The sequence below is a fragment of the Haliaeetus albicilla genome, chromosome 15 (genome assembly GCF_947461875.1).
Source record: "Haliaeetus albicilla chromosome 15, bHalAlb1.1, whole genome shotgun sequence".
In the NCBI taxonomy this organism is placed as follows: Eukaryota; Metazoa; Chordata; class Aves; order Accipitriformes; family Accipitridae; genus Haliaeetus; species Haliaeetus albicilla.
The window spans coordinates 8,457,602-8,476,845 of NC_091497.1; the positions used below are offsets into that span (position 1 = coordinate 8,457,602).

Here is a 19,244-nt window from a genome sequence, read left to right on the forward strand (position 1 = left end):
TGAGTTAATAAAACTGCTTAGCAGTTTTGATCGGTGCTGTGTATTTACACTTGATCAAAACTGAATTCTGTTTGAAGTTGACATTTTTCTCTGTATTTTGTACTTTAGAAATCAGTTGGGACTTAGTGAATGTTTGAGGAAACTCTTCCTCCAGCATTTCTCAATATATGTGACTCTGACTTTCCCAGTACCACACCCTCCCACTGCAGATAATTTAAAATAGCAAAATGTTGAATCCTGGTATGTTAATAATACAGCACACTGAGCAGATCTGTCAGTTTTTGAAAAACAGTTTGTTTAACATTGTTAACAGCGATGTTAAAATTGAACTATGTTGCAAGATAGAGCATTACTGCAGTCTTTTTCCCTTCTTTCGAGAGACAGGACACGTTCATATTTGTTGATTTTTCTCTAGTATGTGCATACCTTACATTGTTTTCTAATAGCATCTGAAATCTTTCCTCTGTGCAATAGAAGCACCTTCTATATCTTGCTGTAATATTGAGTGACTCCAGTGAAATAAGGTTTTAGCTTTGTGAGAAACCGTCTTTCACTTTCCACAGTTAAGCTCTCTAATATGGCTCGATTCCATTGAACCACATCTGATTGACAAATAGGGAAATGCTGTAGCTCTTCTTTCAAAAGCTGAATGAAGATATTTAGTTCTCGGGCAGATGAGGTAAGAAAGACCATAGACTCGCTGCCTTCAGGTTCGTCTGTTTGACTTGACTCTCACTTTGTGAACTCATTATGCAAATCCACCACTTAATTAAAAATATGCTTGTACATGCTAACAGTGAGTCTTAAGAAGAATACATATTTTAACTTTGAGCACCATGTGGTTTTTTAAACTTTCATTATTTGATTTTCTCTTTAAATAAATTAGTTCTCAGTTGAAAAGGCCTTTATTGCAATATTAGATTTTTCTACTGTGAATACAGAATGCTTGTATAGCAAACTAAACTGCCAACTTGCATGATAACATGTCCTGTCTTTATTTTCATGTAAGTAATATATGTTCTAATGCCTAAAGGACTTTCTATCTCATTGGAATAGCTAATATCCCAGAAAAGACGATCCTTTTTTAAGTTAAACATGTAATACCTGAAAACATAGGTTTCTGCCAGTTATAGAACTGACAGAACTTTTAACTTTTGCAATTCCTGACTTAAAAAACCCCCACTTTTAGTTTTGGAACTATAATAGTGAATTAATATAATTTAGGTAGTTGAATTATGTGGATTTTAAAACTGTGGTGATAGATGTCATAAAGGCTGTGTGCCAGTGCCTTTTTCTTTAGCAGTTTTACAGTGTTGAGTTTATGGAAGATTTCAGCACAACTTGAACGGACAGAAGAAAAATGCATGTTTTTTCTTCTCCCTGTTAGTTCACAGAAGTTGATGAAGATGATTGGGATATATCATCAGTAGAAGAAGACTTTTTATTGATGAAAGATGGTAGAGGTCAGAAGGCATTGACAGTTCAGAAAAATGAGTCAAATGCTGCATCTGTGGTACATGCATGGGGTCTTCCGAGGACAAGTGTACCAAAGGAGGAAGGTAACATATTCATACTTCTGCGTTATAAGCCTTAAGCAACTGACAAACCTGGAAGACAACTTAAGTATAGTGTATCACACATTGTAATTCAATATATGGTATTTTGTAAGAAAAGAACAAGTAAGAAAAACTGTATGCTTGGTTTTATGTCATGTAAATATCATATATGATATTTATGATACATACTTAAACAACACACACACATAAATATACAGAGGTGCCAAGAAACTTAAATTTGAGATTTTAAAACATACGGTACTATTGGGCTTCAACCTCATCTTAAAAATTAATCATCCAGGATTTTTTTTAATCCCTTCCCACAATTAAGGGAGGAGGGAAACTTTCTTACTTTGTCTTGAGAATAATAATAAAATTTCAGGTTTGTTCAAGATGTCTAAGTGACCTACCAGGCTGAGATAAATATTTGAACTACTGGTAAAGTAATAGCCTCAACCTTACATAGAACTTATATAGTAGTTTCTAGCCCTAACATTTCAATATACATAAAGGTTAAAGCTGTGTCAGTTACATAAACATACTTAAGGTTATTTTTAAAGGGAAAGTAATATTGACACTGACTGCTTGTCCTGTGCATTGTATTCTGTGACAGGAACAGCCTTCATATTATCAACACTTGTAATTTCCTCACTGGTTGAAATTCTGGACTTCCTGAAGTCCACAGGTGTTTGCTCACATAGCATGTGATTCTATCTCATAGATAAATACAAAGTAAAAATACCCCCAAAATAGTATTAATAATTGTTAATATTTTTTTGTTCTTTTAACAGGCCTTCATGAAGCTGATAATACAAGCACGTTAAAAAGCAGCTTAGTCACTGTAACAGATTGGAGTGATTCTTCAGATATATAATTGTTGCATTCCTGATGGGAGGCACTGCTTTGGGGTTCTGTTGGGGTTGAAAACGTGGTTGAAAACATGAAGTATTTCGTATTAATTTCTCATATTGGTCATGTAATAACAAGGAATACTGTTTACAGAGCTCTTGTGTCTTTCAGTCCTGAATTTGAAAAAAGAATATTAATATATGCATTACTGGCTATGTCTGTCTGGAAATTGAGAGTTAATGCTTCTTTCTCATGAATTCAATGGTGAAAGTCTCTTTGATTTCACTGAGGTGAAAATTTTGCCTCTAATGTTTACATTAAAGATTGAAACTGGTCTTGCAAGGAAGCCTGTTAACCAATGAACAGAATTTACCGCAGAGTATTACTTTATAAAATTTTTTAATGCATATTTTCTTGTATTTTATCATAAACTTTATATAAAATTTTGAACATTTTAAAGAAAATATTTCCATGTATTAAAATGTTAAGTTTCTACCATTGTTTACAATAAACACCAAATGAAAAGAATAAAAGGCCTCAGCTATAAAACTAGTTATTATTAAATGCCTCCTATTTGGGGAAGTTGTTTTGGTTTTTTTTTTGTATTGGAGTTGAGTCTTAGTTAACAGAAAAGCACAAAAACTGGAAAAAAACCCATCAAGCTAAGGTGAGGAAAGCACTGGCCTGCCATTGTGGAAATACTTTTCATATTTCTGTTTTGTCCATATTGGCTGCCTTCTTTAAAAAACACAATAGTGTTTTGACTTAAATGAAATACAAAAATAAAAGAACCTTGAATGGCTTTGTAGTTCTGATGTATTTCAGATGGTATCAGATACAAAACCTTTTCCATCATACTGTGCCATTATTAAATAGGACTACTCATTTTTTATGTTTACACCTTTGTCCCAAAATAACCAATGTATTGAAATTCCAAGGGTCCATCAGTTCAAGCCTCAAGACAGACCTGAGTTTGTGCCTGATTTTAGGGTCTCAGTCTAGAAAGCGTTTTGTGGTTATTCATAATCTCTGATCTCATTTTATTGACTCATCGTACAAATATTCCCTCAAAAGCCATCACATTTCTATGGACCGGTAAAAAAAGTACTGGCTGAATTTTTGAACTGTTGTAACTAATTCAGGATTATCTATTATTGCCCGATTTTATTTGGTCAGCCCTTCAGGAATGTCACTGGCGGAGCAGGCCAGCTGGTATTGCCTGGGGTTTTTCCTTCCCTTCTGTAACCCAGTGGCTCGGAGCCATTCTGGAGCCGAAGGTGTCCCAGCGCCCTGCCCAGCAGGAGAGAACCAAACCAATGCCCTGGAACTGACTTGTCGCCAGCCCGGGTGAGTGCTGAGGCAGGGTGGGAGCCCAGTGGCACAAAGCAAATGCAGAATGCAGGAACTGTCTCCGAGCCTTGTCTCGCCCACCACAAAATTCCCCACGGGCTGTAGCCTCCCTCAACCTTTGCTCTGCCCGCCATGCACATGAAACCTCACGATCAGGCATGCATTCTTCTTGTGCGTGCTTTCTTCTTAGGCCGTGCAAGACCCTCTCTAGTGACTGTTCCTGTAACAACTGGCCCTGGCTCTTCTTTGTACCTGCTCCTGCCTCCCCAAATCCCATACTTATTTTCACTTCACCCAATCTCTTATTATTACTATGGCACAGAATTGACAAGGTTGCACGTTCTTCCACCCCACCAATGTGATGAGGAAGATAAAAGCCTGCTGATTCCCACTGACTGGTGTCGTCTGGTGCTGCAGTTATGATGTGCTCTGCAATTCCAATGTCACTGCTAATCAGTGGTGAGATATTTTACATGTTAACCTGCACAGAGGATGGCTGTTTTGTCCAGTACTGAACCCATTTCAGAAACAGTTGCAGTGATGCCTGCAGTCAATATGATGTGTGTGATGCCATTCCCATAAGCCATTGACATACTGAATTGTTAAATACCTCATTTATTTTTTTCAAGAAAGCAACATCAGTTCATGATTTCCAGGTATAAACTTTACAATACCAACATCAATCTTAAAATATTATATAATAAAATTTACATCAATATGTAAAAAGCTGCAATTTAATGTTTTAAAAAGTCATTGTCTTAGTGGTAAGTACATTGGGGTAGGGGGAGAAATCACTCTGAATGAAACATACAAACTCATTTTTAAAATGCTTTGAATCTTCCAACAGTACAATTAAACATAAGCATTCTTGTCAAAGTGCTTTGGTGGGGTTTTGTCTGGGACGCTGTTGTGGACCTTTGTACGAGAAGACATCACAGATGTGGCTCCATTATATGCATAACCCCTCCTGTAAAGAAAAGAAAATCAACCAGTTACAGCTCATTCCACAGACAGGTAACATCTCTGCATCCAAGCATTATAGTAATATAAAACTAGAAGAAACGTATAGGAATGTACCTATAAATTTTAGGGGAGGGGGTGGGGGGACACCTTCCTTCCTTGTGTGGTCTCATTCTGGTTTGACATTCCCCCTCCAGCACCTCTCTTTGCAATTCGCTTTTCTATAAAAGCGTATTCCTTGTTCACAGCTAAGTAAATTAGGGCCCAGTCATGAAATATTTAGGTTGTGGCAAGTCCTAGGTGAATAGTTACTCCCTCCAGCTGCACCCGTTCGTTATCACCCCTCTTCTGCTGCTGGAGGTCCCACTGCCACCACCGCTGTCCTTCACGTCTCTGACTTTTGATCTGATGATTTGGGATTAAAGAAACTTGTCTATTCACACCTGTAAAATGACCTGACCACTTTTCCTGCATCAGTGAATATGGTTTTTTCCAGCTGTAGTAAATTTATGAAGTATACATAACACAAGTATTTGTTCTGAGTCAATAGCTTTTCTTAATTACATTAATGATGGACAGAGTATTATTCTTAAATGCCATTATTTTCTCTCATCCACACAATCTTTTTCTTAACTTCACTACAAAGTATTTTGGAAAAGTAATCAAACTGCATACATATAGCGGGTACAAATGCACTAGTACTGATTTCTTTCAATAAGTACAACTTGTGTTTTACCTTGGGGAATTACTGTTTTCAGCTATTGAGAAGCAGAATATACTGCCACCAATTATGCAGAGTGAAGCTCCAGCCCATCCAATGAACAAAGCTGCTCCTAATTCATACCTACAGGAAGTTAATAAATGGGTTTAACAAAAGAGAGCATGGATTTAACAGGCTTTTTTCAGAATAAAAACTAAATTTTATTTTTTCCTGAATTACCATCCATTGACATACACATTATTCATCGCAAAATCAGCAGCTCTGCCGTTAACCCACATTCTTTTCGTTATTTCCCTCTTACTTGGGAGGCAAACTGTGTCCCTGCAGTACACTTAGGCAATGCTTACGTCCCCGCGCAGCCAGCCGGCGTGCCTGGCTTTTCCCCCATCTCCTCCTGGATTGCTTGGCTGTGGGGTTACATGATTCTTTGGCCCGTTTTCCAGCACACAGCTCCTGTCCCCTTGGACCATTCCAGGGTCCCCTTGGACCATTCCAGGGTCCCCTTGGCTCCCAAGCTGGACTGGGGCTTTTGCTGAGCCGGCAACTAGAGCTGCTGCCTACACCTCTCCCTAACTCTCCCCTCTGGCTCCCAGGACCTCTCTCCCTCTCTAGCCACGCTCCAGCCTGCTTAAAACATGAGGGTTTTGTACATATATATAATATGCATATGCAATATACATATATATACACAAACGTGCAATATATGCATATACAGATGTATCTGATATATGCATATACAGATATGTCCGTATATGCACGCATATGCAGATGTAGATGTGTGCACACATGCATGTGCCCGCGACTTTCTGCTTCTCTAGTCCGTATGGCTGGATTCAGGCTGGAAGACACTGCTCCCCTCCGAGCCCTTGGACACTGCTCCACGTCACCGGCAATGGTGCCCTGTGCCGCTCGGGGCAGTCGCAAATTGTTTGCAGCCAGAAACTGTTCAGTTTGACGCTGAGAGGAGATGGTGGTGCTTTAGGAGCATTATCACACACGGGTAAGTCCAGGTTTCTAATGCAACAATAGTAAATGAAGGAAAAGAAGAGATTCTTTTCCCTCCCCTGCTCGAGCTTAGCACCCATGTTCTCTGGAGCTTCAAGATGAGCAGCAAGCCATGGCTTGCTCCATTCCTCAGCTCTTTACCTGAGGTACTGCTCTTTAAAACGCTTTCAGGATGACCTGCATTAGACCTCAGGCCCAGCAGTCTCCAGAGTCTCTCACTCCTCCCTATTAGGACAGTGTGTCTCTTGCTCCTTCTTCTTTGCTCCAGTTCCTCCTAGAGGAAACCTTGATCTCCTCTGGACTCCTAGGATCCTGCACTGAAAACACAGGCCCCTGTCCCCCCATCCAGCCGTAGTCATCGGTCAGGTGGCTGTGCTGTTCAAGCCTTTGTTAGGAAGATTTTTTTTTTTTCTTGTAAGCTCTGGTGAGGAATGAAAGCCTCTGCTTGACAGCCTGCCTGTGCAACTGAAAGACTGTGCAGTCACACACTTTTTAGCTAGTTCTGAACATTTCCATGTGAACAGATCCTAATTTCACATTAGCTGAAATACATAACTGAAAACACCTGTAAGCTGTTCTACAGAACTTGTATCTTTACAAAGATGACGCTGCGAAAACACTCAAAAATTGCCTGTGAGCTCAGACACCCAGAAAATGATATAGCGACTTCTATAATAGGTCACAAGAGGGTGAACACTGGCTGGAGAAGAAAAAAAATCACTTTTCCATGTTTTCTTGAGACTCTAATCAGAGGTCAAGCACAGGCTTAAAGAGAGTCACATGAGGAGAAAAAGCCACACTTAGGATATCAGTGCTAGATGCTATGGACACCCAGGTTCAAGTCATTTCTGGCTCGGGGACTCACTGCCAGACAGAGACGGAGACATTGGAGCTCAGAGGTAGGACACTTTGTGAGGACTTGCACCTGACTCTTCATGGCCCCACTAGTGCTCTAACTTCTAGGTTTCTTTTTCATTTTCCATTCACGTTATCCAAGCAGAGTTTTTATTTATCATCCCTTGCTAAAAAAGGATCAGATTCCCCCAAACGTTCTCCATACCCAGTGTGGGACTTAGGCACCCAACTCCCAAATTAAACTGCCGGAAACCACAGCTCAGCTGCCTGTTACCCTGGAAAACTCTGCACCCAGCCCCATTTGACTTCAAAATCTGCCAAACCTGTAAAGCTTTAATTCTAACCATGCTCACATTTTCCAACCATGTGCTACGGTTTTCACAAGACTTGAGCAGATTTCTGTCTGTTCAAGGTCTGGGGGTTTCCTGATTAGAAGCAAATATCTACATCAGAGCTCATCACCTAGGATCCCGTTATAGTCAACACGCAAGAAATACACACAAAGTACACTTCTAAAACACCCTCAAGGCATATTTTTAGCGAGTTGTAAAGGCAGATCAAAGTGACTAACTCCAATATGAGGTAAACCCCATCCTGGGGATCCCTCCATCCCCGCAGGTACTGCCAGAGCACATCTAAGGTACATGGACCAGGGTTAGGCTCCCCACAAAAGTCGGCACAGACCACCGCTGTGCTGGAGAACACAGCTGGACCAAGACCCAGGAAGGCTGTCGCTGTAACAACTTACTTGCCAACACCATTTGCCTAGAAAGTGGGAAACACAAGCTTGTTTCCACATTTCCATCTAACAACATTAAATAGTTGGCCAGAGGCTAATGTGAGAGGGATAAGGTGACCAATTGCCATCTCCCCTCCTGAAGCTCTTCAGCTGTATAAAGAAATCAAGATTACATTGGGTTTAACTGGGTAGAAAAGGGTTACCTGACTGTTGCCTACTAGTTGGGAAAGAAGACATGGGGTCCAGCCTTTGTTCTTGTGATTGTTTGTCTTTTTACTTTTTGATTGTTACCGATTTAATTGTTAACTGTAATCTGATTGTTACTTTTTAAGCAACATTTGTTACTATAACATGTATAAACAATTGCATATATGGACCCTTCTGGGGTGACTGCCATGCTGCTAGGTTAATAAGTTGCAGAGATGGCCTAACTGGTCTTTCCTCCACATCTTTAAACAGATCAAAAAACTTTCTGATTTACACTGGTGCTTATGAGGAAAACTTTAAATTTTCAGTTGTGTATCAACCTGTGTATGGCTCCCTGGATTTTATCCAATCCATCTTTTCAGCATTTAAGAAGGCAACCCTAAACTCCCATCAAAATGCAATATGTAAAAAAACCTTACCATATGAAAAACCCCTTACATACAATGGTACCTCCAGAAAAAATGGAAAAAAAAGGAGATAGGCTTTTTTAGAAGAAATTTCTGCACTTGCTGTTTTTCCCTTCCCACTTTATCATTAAAATCTTTGCGGGAAACACACTCTTCTCTTGTCATAATTCTTTGTTGCAAGAACCAAAGCAGCCGCTCTCCGAAGTCTGTGGCTGCGTATCCACTGTCTCCGATCAGTGAAATCAATCTGATTAGAGATCACTTGGAGATCGCTGGTAGCTCAGGGAGGAGCGCAACATTGATGAAGAGGCTTAAAGGTGGTGACCACTGAGGACTATGAGAATTCCACTGCAGAGAACTGAAAGCCACATTCAACTACGCTGACCAAGCAGGCTAAAAGCAGATTTTTTGCTGTAATCCAGGGAGGCAGAATTCAGTGAAAGAAAGAAAGAAAGTACAATATCAGTATAGATAGAAGAAAAATATTCTAGTAGTTACATACATTGGGACCGTGAAGTAAACTTCCAAGCAAACCAGTGGAAGCCTCATTAGCCAGCTGGATGTCAGCATATGTAAAGGACATACCTACCTACTTACTGAATCAGCACAACTACCCAAGGGAAATACACATTTTGAATGTCTAATTCTTAAGATTCTTGGAAAATGAAAAATAGATTCAAATGTAACAGCAGGACGGTGGAAAGAGGGCCCGTGTGAACTGTGCACAATCAATTCAGAGACAAGAAAGACAAAGGGCAACAATTCTCTATAAAAGAGAATGGGAAGTTAGTCAGATAATTTGGATAAACTAACCCTATTCATCAGTAAGAATGATCATGACGATGGAGTTCAAACTGTGGCAAGAGACAAAAAGGATAAAGACTATAAGAGGGTTTTTTTTTTTAATTAGAAGTAGTAAAGTGACAAAATAGTTTCCTAAGAGAAGTTGTGGGAGCAACGTTAGCAAGACAGCAAAACAGAAGCACAGATTTTCCCCTGTTAGAGGTATCTGAAGAAAAATGAAATCCATCTTGGCTGCAAGCACCAAGGCGTCCTGTGCTGTCCCCAAGATTCTACCCATATTATTCTGTAGGGTCAAGCAACTTCTCTGGAGCTGTTTTAAATTGGCAATGCAAACTATCACATTGGGACTTAAAGTCCAGCCTAAGATTTCTTTCTAAGTAAGGCAGGTTTTAGGGTGTTCCCATGGTGCCTGTCATTCCTCACTTAGGTACATAATTCAAACCAGAAGTCTTTTGGGCAACAGCTTCAGGCAGGTCTCTGATTCCTCCTGCACCCATACATACTCAGGGTGCCTCTTCCAAATGCAGAAGGCTGGAGGGAAATTCCGACAGCTGAGATGATGCTAAACATCTTGTGTCATTTGTTTTCCACTAACAGTATCTAAAGCGTGTCTTTGACACTGCCAGAATAACTTCAGGAGAGAAATGTGCAGTAAAAGGTGAATGGTTGAAACCCTCTCCCAGTGAAAAGCCAATGCCAAATTTCCACAATATACGAGCAAAGCATATTAAATGCTTCTGCAATGCATATCGAAGTAAGAGTTCACAGACGACAACGAAATACATTACTCCAACCTATTTTACATTGGTTGAGAGAGAAAGGAGTCGAATGCCACCATTAGCTTAATCTGACACAAGGTCATTGCATGAGCTACATACACTGTGCACAACTCAAATTACAACTTCTGGCTTTCCTCTCTGCCTTTATCTTTGCAGTCGTGATTATGTGTGCCCACAGCTGAGCTATGCTGGTTGTTCAGGAAAAAGGTAATTTCTGCAGAGGATGTTTTACTACCTCTATTTTGATATTTAAACTGGATTTCTCATTCCCTCACAGTAAAACTCAGCTGTGAGGTCTGCCTGCTCTTTTGCAGCAGAAGAGTGTAGGAATACAGTGTAGGAAAGGGACTTCTGGCAACAACCATGGTATTTTTCATTAAGAACAGTAAGCCTGATGAATAATTAACTTCTGGCTATATAGCCAGGCTCCATTTTCTTCACCTCACATCCTTGTTTCTTTTGGAGGCCTTTGGATCCTGTCCACACCGTATCAAACAAGCAGAAACTATAGCAGAACTATGCAGGAAACTAATAGGAACTTGTCTTCAAGACAGGAGGAGCAGTGTCAGCCCTACTGCAAACATGGATCCAGTTAATGTTATTTATTCAGACCATTTTCTTTCTATCAAGGTGAAACGGAAAGGCTCAGGGTTCCTTACTGAGCCCTTACTTGGGTCTCAGGGAAATGTATACCCAATGCTTGACATATCCTGGAATCACCACCGAGAAAACTTTGAAATCCTTGCCTTTAAAGATAACATTACATTATGTAAGAAGCCAAAACAGGAATGTCTATGATGCTATAATTTACAACCAACGTTTTCAGACTTGGTAGTTAAGATGTGAATCCAAAATCCAAGCACTAGTTCGTGAACTGCTGCCTTTGTAGGTCCTGAGAACTTGCACCGCTTTAGAGGGAGTCTTTAGGGATGCTCATTATTTCTGGTGTGGATCCTGCAATTCTATAAACACTCGCTCCCTTAAATTAAATTACAAGTATAGTCAAAGCATTTATGTTAGCGCTTATAAAATCGCAGGTTATGATAAGGTTTATGACCCAAATTTCAATAATCTGGATTTGAAAATCTGTCAGCAAAAAGTCCACAGAGCCTGCAGAAACCTCTCTTCAGGAGGAGTCAAGATTGCGCAGTGCTCGACACCTTCGTGGAAACCACCTTCTATCAAAAGCTCAAGGAAATAATTTTCTTCCTTTCCTGCTGAATGATGCATCTAATGAGCGCCTCTGTCTTGTGCGATCTTTTTGCTGCATCTCTGACATAAATGCAAGCTTTGCTCCTGATTAACCCCACTGGCTCTGTGGCAAGCGGGACAGAACCCTGCCGAGCCGCAATAAGCCTGGGCACAAAGATTACAGAGCAATCACTGTACAGGAAGGTGTTCATTCATTAAATTTCAGCACACGGTTACTCCAGTTAGAAAATATGATTAAATAAAACCGCAGCCCACTCTCCTTCTCTGCCCAACAGGAGAAGCATCTGCTTTCTGTCTAAATGGGCTGTGGTGCACAGTATGAAACTTAAGGTCTACTTCTTTGAAAGATTTATGGGTATAGGAAAGTACTTACTTTTGTGCAACAAAAGAAGGATCAAAGAACTCAGACGTAATCCTGTTTGCATACAGGGAACAACTAGTCATAGAGCACAACCCTGAAAAGCATAAGACAAACCATTCAGTGGAGCCAGCAGAAGAGCTTTGGGGCTGACCCTGAAGCCATTGAAGTCATGGAGAATTGTGCGCAGATTTCTGCAGAAAAGAAGCAGTTCTGGTATGACTTCAAATATGCAAACTTAAGAGAAATAAGGTATATTTACCAGAGAGTATGAAGATCAGTCCTGCTAAACAAGCTATTTTTGCTTTAGTCTGATCAGAGCCTCCGACTTTTGTACACTTCATCCCAACCAGTCCAAAAATGGCACCGAAGAAGCCCAGGCAGACAGCGGAGATCATCAGTCCTCTGCAGGCTTGGATGTAACCTGAGGTGAGAAAGAGTAAGGCTAACGTGAGAACTGGGACCACAATGGGTTTCGCTGTAGTTCCTCCTGCTCTGTGCAGCATTAGGCATTCACTATCGCAACCAAATCAGACCTTGGCTGGAGTAATGTCACCTTACCACTGCGTGTATTCTTCTAGGTGATGTATGCTCTTCACAGGGCATCATCACCTGAGCCCAGCTCATAAGAAACATACTATGGCATTCAGGGCTGCAAAAAATAATCCCGTGGCATTGGGTACAGTATCTGCAAGAGGTTGTACCCGTGAGGTTCTGAAGAGCAACTCTATGTAGTCCACACAGCGGCTGTCGCAGGTTGCAGAGCCACTCTGTGCACGCAAAGCAAGTCTCACACACCAGTCTTGTTGCGCGTGTGTGTCGCAGATGCACTACAACTGGCAGCAGGTTGGCAGCACTGACCCCGGCTGGGGTCCTGGCCCTGCCTGGATATCCCACCGATTTGATCTGGATCCGCCAAGAAGGCCCTCATTCTGCAAGGAACTCAAACGCGTGCTCAGCTTGATAGGCAGCAGTAGCCCTTTGAGATAAAACGAATCACTGCCATAATTAAGCCTGGACAAACGGCTTGCAGCTGGCTTTTAGCCACACACAATTTTGCTGTGCTGGCTGAAGCTGCTCAGAGCTGGACCTCCCAGGGGCAGGGCCTTTCAGCAGGACGATGGGTTGCTTGGCCTCTTCTCCCTTCCGAGAATATCTTGTAATTGAAAGACTGTGGTAATCTCATATCGCTGTTTACCGGGTGGAACACTGCAATCTTACACAGCTGAATAACCATCACAAGATGTTTTTCTTTATAACCTGTTGTTGCATCTCATTTAAAATAAAAATGCACTTCCACTATTAGGGTATTCGTTCTTTCCACTTTGATCTCCAGCGGGTGGAAGCGTTGAGAGCTAAACCATCTTTTAATTGCCTATTACACCAAATTTTATGTAACAGCAAATAAACAACAAAAAACCACCCTGCATAGAAGTCTTTAATGTATAGTAAATGAATGTATTAAAACAGCAACTAAAGGACATCTAATGAAAACAGAAGGCAGGAGATTCAAAACAAAAAGTGCACTTGTTCATGTAACGAAGTTGTGGAACTCCTTTCCACAGGTTATGTGGGTGTTAAAGGTTTACAGAGATTCAAAAAGAGACTGGATGCATTCAGTAAGGAGAAATCTCTGTCTGGCTGGGAGGTCCTTGACCTGCAGATGGCTACCACTGACGCTTGGCCACCTTCCACTCTCCCTACTGCCACCCGCTTTAGCCGCTGGTGGAGGTATACCAGCTCCAGGATGACCGCTCTGTGTTTGAACAATGTTTTAAAAAAGCCCGTTGATTCACAGCTTTGTGCAACAGGCAGCACACAAGAAGCAATTTGTAGCATGTAACACCCCATTTTATCAGTCCTACCGAACTTAGGTGCTGTGCCACAGGTCTGCAAATGCAACCTGCTGGCATTTATCTACATCTGTTGGCATGCATACAGCCTTCTTTCATTTGCAACATGCTTCTGTAGCCCACCTGCTAAAGAAATACAATAGTCACTGAAATAACTGTCATACAACTTGCATGTTGGAAAATAAGAGAGTCATTTGGGCAAGACCCAAGTCTGAAGAAAGCAGTCTTGCTTTGTTAATTTTTGCTATAGGCATGGAAAAGTTGGCTTTTACTGCTTTCGGTGGTGTGTAATGTATTTCTTGTAGCACACAGGTAAAGCGGGAGATGAAGACTGGCAAGGAAGCTATTCTTTTTGACAGATCCAATTTATTGACACTGTTAGTAGCTAATTGACACATTAAAGTGCTGAACCATGAACATATTTACCCGGAGGTCCTCTAAACTTTTATTTATGTCTGAACCTCCTAGGAGAAACAGTAAATATTCACCCCAACCAAAATAACCAGCATATGCTAGGAACCACAGGGCTGAAATTCAGCTATTCCTGAAGGTCAATACACAGTTTTAGAATAGGTAGAGGGTAGTGAGACAGCAGGAAATAATTAACTCACTCACCCAGAAATCATTTTCAATTATAAACAGCATGAGGGGGAAGACTGCTCAGTTCTGCTGAATGAATAACCTTCCTCACTAAATATTTCACTGAATTGGGCAGGCCAGCCACAGCGGGACTTGTTTCAGTTCACCACAGCAGTCATCCAACTGGCACACATTTTTAAAACAAAATGTATGAAAAAAAAATCACAATCTACACCTGTAATGTGGAAGAGCAGAAGACTCTGTTAGTCCCACTAGGCTTACTGGAGCATTAGGAAGCATGAAAGGGTGAAATCAACCTTTTCACCAAATCCAGCCTCCTCCAGATGGACCCTAGGTTAAAACTATGTATAGCATTTGAGTGTAAGAGTAACTAAACTTTTTCTTTGCTTCCTAGAAAGCAAGAACATTATATTGCTTACCAAGGCTTATAATGCAGAGAAGTGTAAAGGGGAGCTGCCTATTTCTTCACGCTCCTCCACTCAAGACCAAAGACCATCCCCTTTCCAAATGTTTATTGTATTTGCACCTACTCCTGTAGGAAGCTTGTCATGTACACATTAACCACCCAAATGAAGCTCCCAAGCAACAAAAAGCCGTATGTTTTAAACAGACAAGCAGACAAACATGCATTACTCATAAAGTCATGTTTAGCAGCATTCCAAGAGAAACCTATTTCAAGGTGGTTGGGTTTTTTTTAAAACAAATGCATTTTGTCTTGCATTCAAATTAATCTTGTTAGATCTTCATCTTTCTTGCCTCACTGCTCTCACACTTGCCTTTGATGCTCACCAAGAGTTAGGAGGAATTCATACATTCATGTCATGTGACACTCATAAAAAAATATATATGCAAAGTTCTGGGGACTGTCACTTTCACAATAAATGCCTCTGGTGGTACCTTGCAGTCTACATCATTTGAAGTATAAGAGGTTGCCTTACAGATACAGCGCAGATTCCTTCTAAAAGTACACACCCATTGCTTTTGTATGTTTTTCTAAGCTCTAATACCCTCTTTTAGCTCATTAGTAAATTTTTGTTCAGCTCTGTTCTTGCAAAAAGTCATCGGATCCACCGCTGGAAACACAGAAACTGATACGTCCTCTTTTGGGGAGGTAGTTTCATCACCAAGTTTCCACCTATGACCAGTAGCACACAAACGTAAACCCGAAATGACTGCAAGTCCCACAGACAACAAGAATATTTCTGCTTGCATACAGAATGTGGGAGGTTGAGCCCTTTAACTAGTGCTGGCCACATTAATTTCTTGTATAGGAATGCATAAAGGTAGAAGGGCATCACATGCAATTTTCTCTGGCGGCCGCTCGTGTGGAGCGATGGCCTGAAAGCCGTCGGGGCAGCCCCGCTGCCGTGCCACCCGACAGCCATCTGGGGAGCACAGTCCAAGACCACTCCCTGATGCAAACCAAACCAAGGGTAACAGGAAACGATCTCCGGATCACTCCTGACCCAAACGATGACACTGCTTCTGAAGAAGAAAGGACTTCTCCTGCACCCACAGGAGAGCCCCCGCAACAGGCATGGTGCTACCCCGATTTCTTATCCCCTCGTTTTGCCTCTGATACTCTGGCATCCCTGCGCAGTCTCTCCAGACAAGAAGTCCAGCAAAACTCAGACGTTTCTGATTTGACAAAAAAACATTTCCATAGAAGAGGAACTGCTCTGTGAGGCAAATCCTCTCCAGCTCTGTGAGGAAGGAGTGGAGCGGAGCCACCTTTCGCTGGGATGACAAAATTTTTTCTAGCAATTTCCCTGTCCTGCCCTACCGTTTCAAGGAGAGCAACATATTATCACTACCTGTATCTCTACAGGGTTATTGTTTCTGCTCACAAACACTTCGGGGAAAACGGGAAGCCAGATCTGCCCCTTCTTGTGTCTTCTGAGTCTCCCACCAGAGGATGAAGTGAGGAAGTTCCCACGTTCCCGATCACAGGGAATGGGATCCAGCTTAACCACGTAAGTCTGTGCAAAGAGGAAGAGGAGGGAAGGGAGAGGCTACCTGAGGGCTGAGGCAGATTCAGTTTCGTGCTGACATACAAATCCTTCTAAGCTATGCGTGACGCGCTGCAACCCCAAAGTATGCTCCTGCGCCGGGGAAGGGTTAGGGTGAAAAGGGGACATACACAGCCACTGTCAGGTGCTAACGGGTTCTGTAACTGCGAGGAGGTGAGTCTGGGCTAGGCTAGCTACTGAAAGCACCTTGACTGTGGTGGCTGCCCCTCCGCCCTGTCCCAGCTTGCCTGGCCTGTGCTGTGGGGGTTACGTTACTCTCTCTCCTTTCACTTGCATTATGCCTGGGCACCAGGATCTGGCCCCATGGCATTCAGAGGTGTTATTGAGAAACACTGAAGCCAAGAACCTTTCAGTACTGATAAACAGTCTGGTCAGGAGGATGGGATAAGGCCCTTCCAGATGTGCATTCCGGATTCACTTCTGTCCAAAATGAGTTAGTGCTCTGATGGCTGTTTCACTGTGCAGAAGGTGCCTCAGAAACTCATTCCTTGGGCAAGTGGAACATGTTTACCCAAAACACAAGGTTTCAATGTACAAGAGTTTGGAGGAAGGGGCGGTAAGGATCTTGCTGTCAAGTTTCTTCTTCTTTTGGGAATTTTATATGTTCCCAATTCTGTACTCTTTGTTTGTGACTACACTTTTCTTACTCCAAAAACAGATTAACACAGAACTAAAAGAACAGCTAAACAATAGATTTGGTGGATGTGAAAGGTTACGCACTGGCAATCACGCTGTGCCTGCCTGCACACAGACCACAGCTCCTTGCCCAAGGCTGGAAACCACAATCTCAGCTGCTACACTTGGCTATAGGATGACTGATGCCAACAGAGGCCAGCCAGCTCTCCCACCCCTTTGGAGGTACCAGCAAACCCCTCTGCCACCACGGGGCTGGGTCAAAAGAATGTCTGGGGAACAGTACTTCTCTATCCAAGGGAAGCATCCTGCAATAGTGATGCTTAAGGGTTGCCTGCATTACCCCTTTTTAGTATCTTGACCTCTTTTAGCCCTTTGTACATACAGAGGCTGAAGGTTTCCAGATACTGGTATTAATTAGCTTCATGACAATATTAATCCCTGTTATGATAATATCGATCTCTGTTAGTGATTTGATTAACAGACTTTCTTTTCCTTTTAAACAAACCTTTCACACCAAAATCCACTCTCGGACTCTAATGCAAAGGGAGTGTCTGGCCAGACTGTGAACAGTAGGCCTGAGGTTTTTTGCGAGTGTCAAAGCCACTAGGACATTGTATATTGTGTTTGTTGATGACTATAAAAATTTGGAAAAGATGCCATAATTTTAAAAACCTTTCCTCCCTTTCATTTACAGTCACTCCTGAGGCGCTATAAACCGATGCCGTGCACACTTCCACTGTTTCTACCAGCCGTAATCAGTGCAGATTTATCAACTAAAAGTTGAGTTGTAAAGATTCCCTGCAGTGACCCAGTTTCCCAGTAGGGCTTCCTTAAAGGGCAAAAATGTTTCCCCTTAACCAGGAAAGAAAAGCAGCACCAACTCGGTCTTTGGTTTCAGGCACTACAGCAAAACTCCCAGCTTTGTTTCAAAGTAACAGTGCCCTAAACCCAAGCCCAGCTATGCATTGCTTTACATACCTTTGCATCTCTCACCGCCCCAAGCTTTTACACTGCCATTTATCAATGAAGCAATTACATCCCAGTTAATAACCACTTAGCAAAAAAAAAAGCAAAGGCACGTTAATGAAAACAAAATGACGCCAAGGCTTGTTCTTTTCCACTGACCGTTGCACGGCTGGCAAAACCATAAAAAAGAGGAATGCCCCGGCAGTCGGAAAATAAATCGGCACGAGAAATTTGCCTGCATTCTTCTTGTGTCAAACCCACACGCACGGAGTCTTCCGATGAGGGGGAATAAAAAAAAAAAAAAAAAGCAGGTAGTGACAGCTAGAGAGGCCAAACGGGACACCTGGGCACCGAACGCGATCTCAATCAGCGGGTTTTAGGGGGGAAAAAACCCCACCAAACCCCAACCACTTCCACGGGTGTGCACCAGCAGCAGCCCGCCGCCGCCACCTGCCAGGGCACGGCAGGGCACTTCCCCACGACCCCGCGTGGGAGCCGCCTCCACCGGGGTGTCCGTCCCCCGACCCCGTCCCCCGACCCCCCGCCAGCCCCGCTGAGGCGACCGGCCGGCCCGGCAGGAGCCCCGGAGCACCCCCCCCCCCCCCAGCCCGACTCCCGCGGACCGTCACGGGGAGAGAGAGGGGGGAATGGGGGTGGGTGTCGGCGGGAGCCTGACCGTCCAGAGCCAGCATGGATGGGAAGTCCTTGCAGTTGGAGACGCCGGTGGAGTCGGTCACGCAGGTCTTCCAGAGGTTGGCCCAGAAGGTGGCGGTGGTGATGACCGTGCCGTCGATGGTGGACACCTTCCAGTAGTCGGTGGGCAGCGTGGAGGAGACCAGCACCCAGCCCGAGATGGTCAGCAGGAAGGCGATGATCTCCGCCGACGTGCTCGCCATGGGCCCCGGCAGCCAGGCAGGCAGGCGAGCGGGCGGGCGGTCAGGCGGCGCGGAGCCGCGGCGGGCGGAGCGGGACGCCCTGTGGTGGCGGCTGTGGCGGCGGCGGCGGCGGTGGCGGCGGCTGTGGTAAAGTCTGAGGTAAAGTCTGTGGTAATGTCTGTGGTGAAGTCTGTGGTAACGGCTGTGGCGGCGGCTGTGGTAACGTCTGAGGTAAAGTCTGTGGTAACGGCTGTGGTGAAGTCTGTGGTAACGGCTGTGGCGGCGGCTGTGGCGACGGCGACAGCCCGCGCAACCCAATCAGCAGAGGGAGCTCCCGGCGCCCCCGGGGCCGCCCCCGCCCCGCCTGGCCCGGCCCGGCCCGGCCCGGCCCGGCGGCCTTGGCGGGAAGGGAAGGAAGGGATGAAGGTCTGCCCTCAGGGCGGCCCCCGGCCCGGCGGGGAAGCGAGGGGTGTGTGTGTGTG

The 19,244-nt window shown here is 43.4% G+C and overlaps 2 protein-coding genes across 6 annotated transcripts in view; one reads left to right on the plus strand and one right to left on the minus strand.

The window, feature by feature from the left end:
• Positions 1 to 3,111, plus strand: part of DZIP1 (DAZ interacting zinc finger protein 1) — a 41,657-nt gene extending 38,546 nt beyond the window's left edge. For 2 of the 5 annotated variants that reach the window (XM_069802455.1, XM_069802456.1), the window contains 2 exons: positions 1,388 to 1,559; positions 2,348 to 3,111. In XM_069802455.1, coding sequence (XP_069658556.1) covers positions 1,388 to 1,559; positions 2,348 to 2,430 — 255 coding nt within the window. In that variant the 3' untranslated portion in view covers positions 2,431 to 3,111. Of the gene's footprint in view, positions 1 to 563; positions 680 to 1,387; positions 1,560 to 2,347 lie in introns of those variants that run through there. The other 3 variants (XR_011327893.1, XM_069802457.1, XM_069802458.1) reach the window with 3 other exon arrangements.
• Positions 3,112 to 4,354: 1,243 nt separating this feature from the next.
• Positions 4,355 to 18,885, minus strand: CLDN10 (claudin 10). The gene is made up of 5 exons (XM_069802459.1): positions 18,564 to 18,885; positions 12,065 to 12,226; positions 11,818 to 11,899; positions 5,452 to 5,559; positions 4,355 to 4,722 (listed from the first exon to the last, which is right to left on the minus strand). Exons 1-5 carry the CDS (start codon positions 18,781 to 18,783, stop codon positions 4,608 to 4,610), a joined length of 687 nt encoding a protein of 228 aa, XP_069658560.1. The 5' UTR covers positions 18,784 to 18,885; the 3' UTR covers positions 4,355 to 4,607.
• Positions 18,886 to 19,244: the final 359 nt, after the last annotated feature.

Bases quoted from the DNA above. Each gene is read 5' to 3' on its own strand.
- CLDN10 (XM_069802459.1), bottom strand. From the start codon at position 18,783: ATGGCGAGCACGTCGGCGGAGATCATCGCCTTCCTGCTGACCATCTCG. The intron at 12,227-18,563 runs GTCAGGCTCCCG...TTCTCACCTCAG, and splicing joins ATCCATGCTGGCTCTGGACG to GTTACATCCAAGCCTGCAGA. The intron at 11,900-12,064 runs GTAAATATACCT...TATGCTTTTCAG, and splicing joins ACTGATCTTCATACTCTCTG to GGTTGTGCTCTATGACTAGT.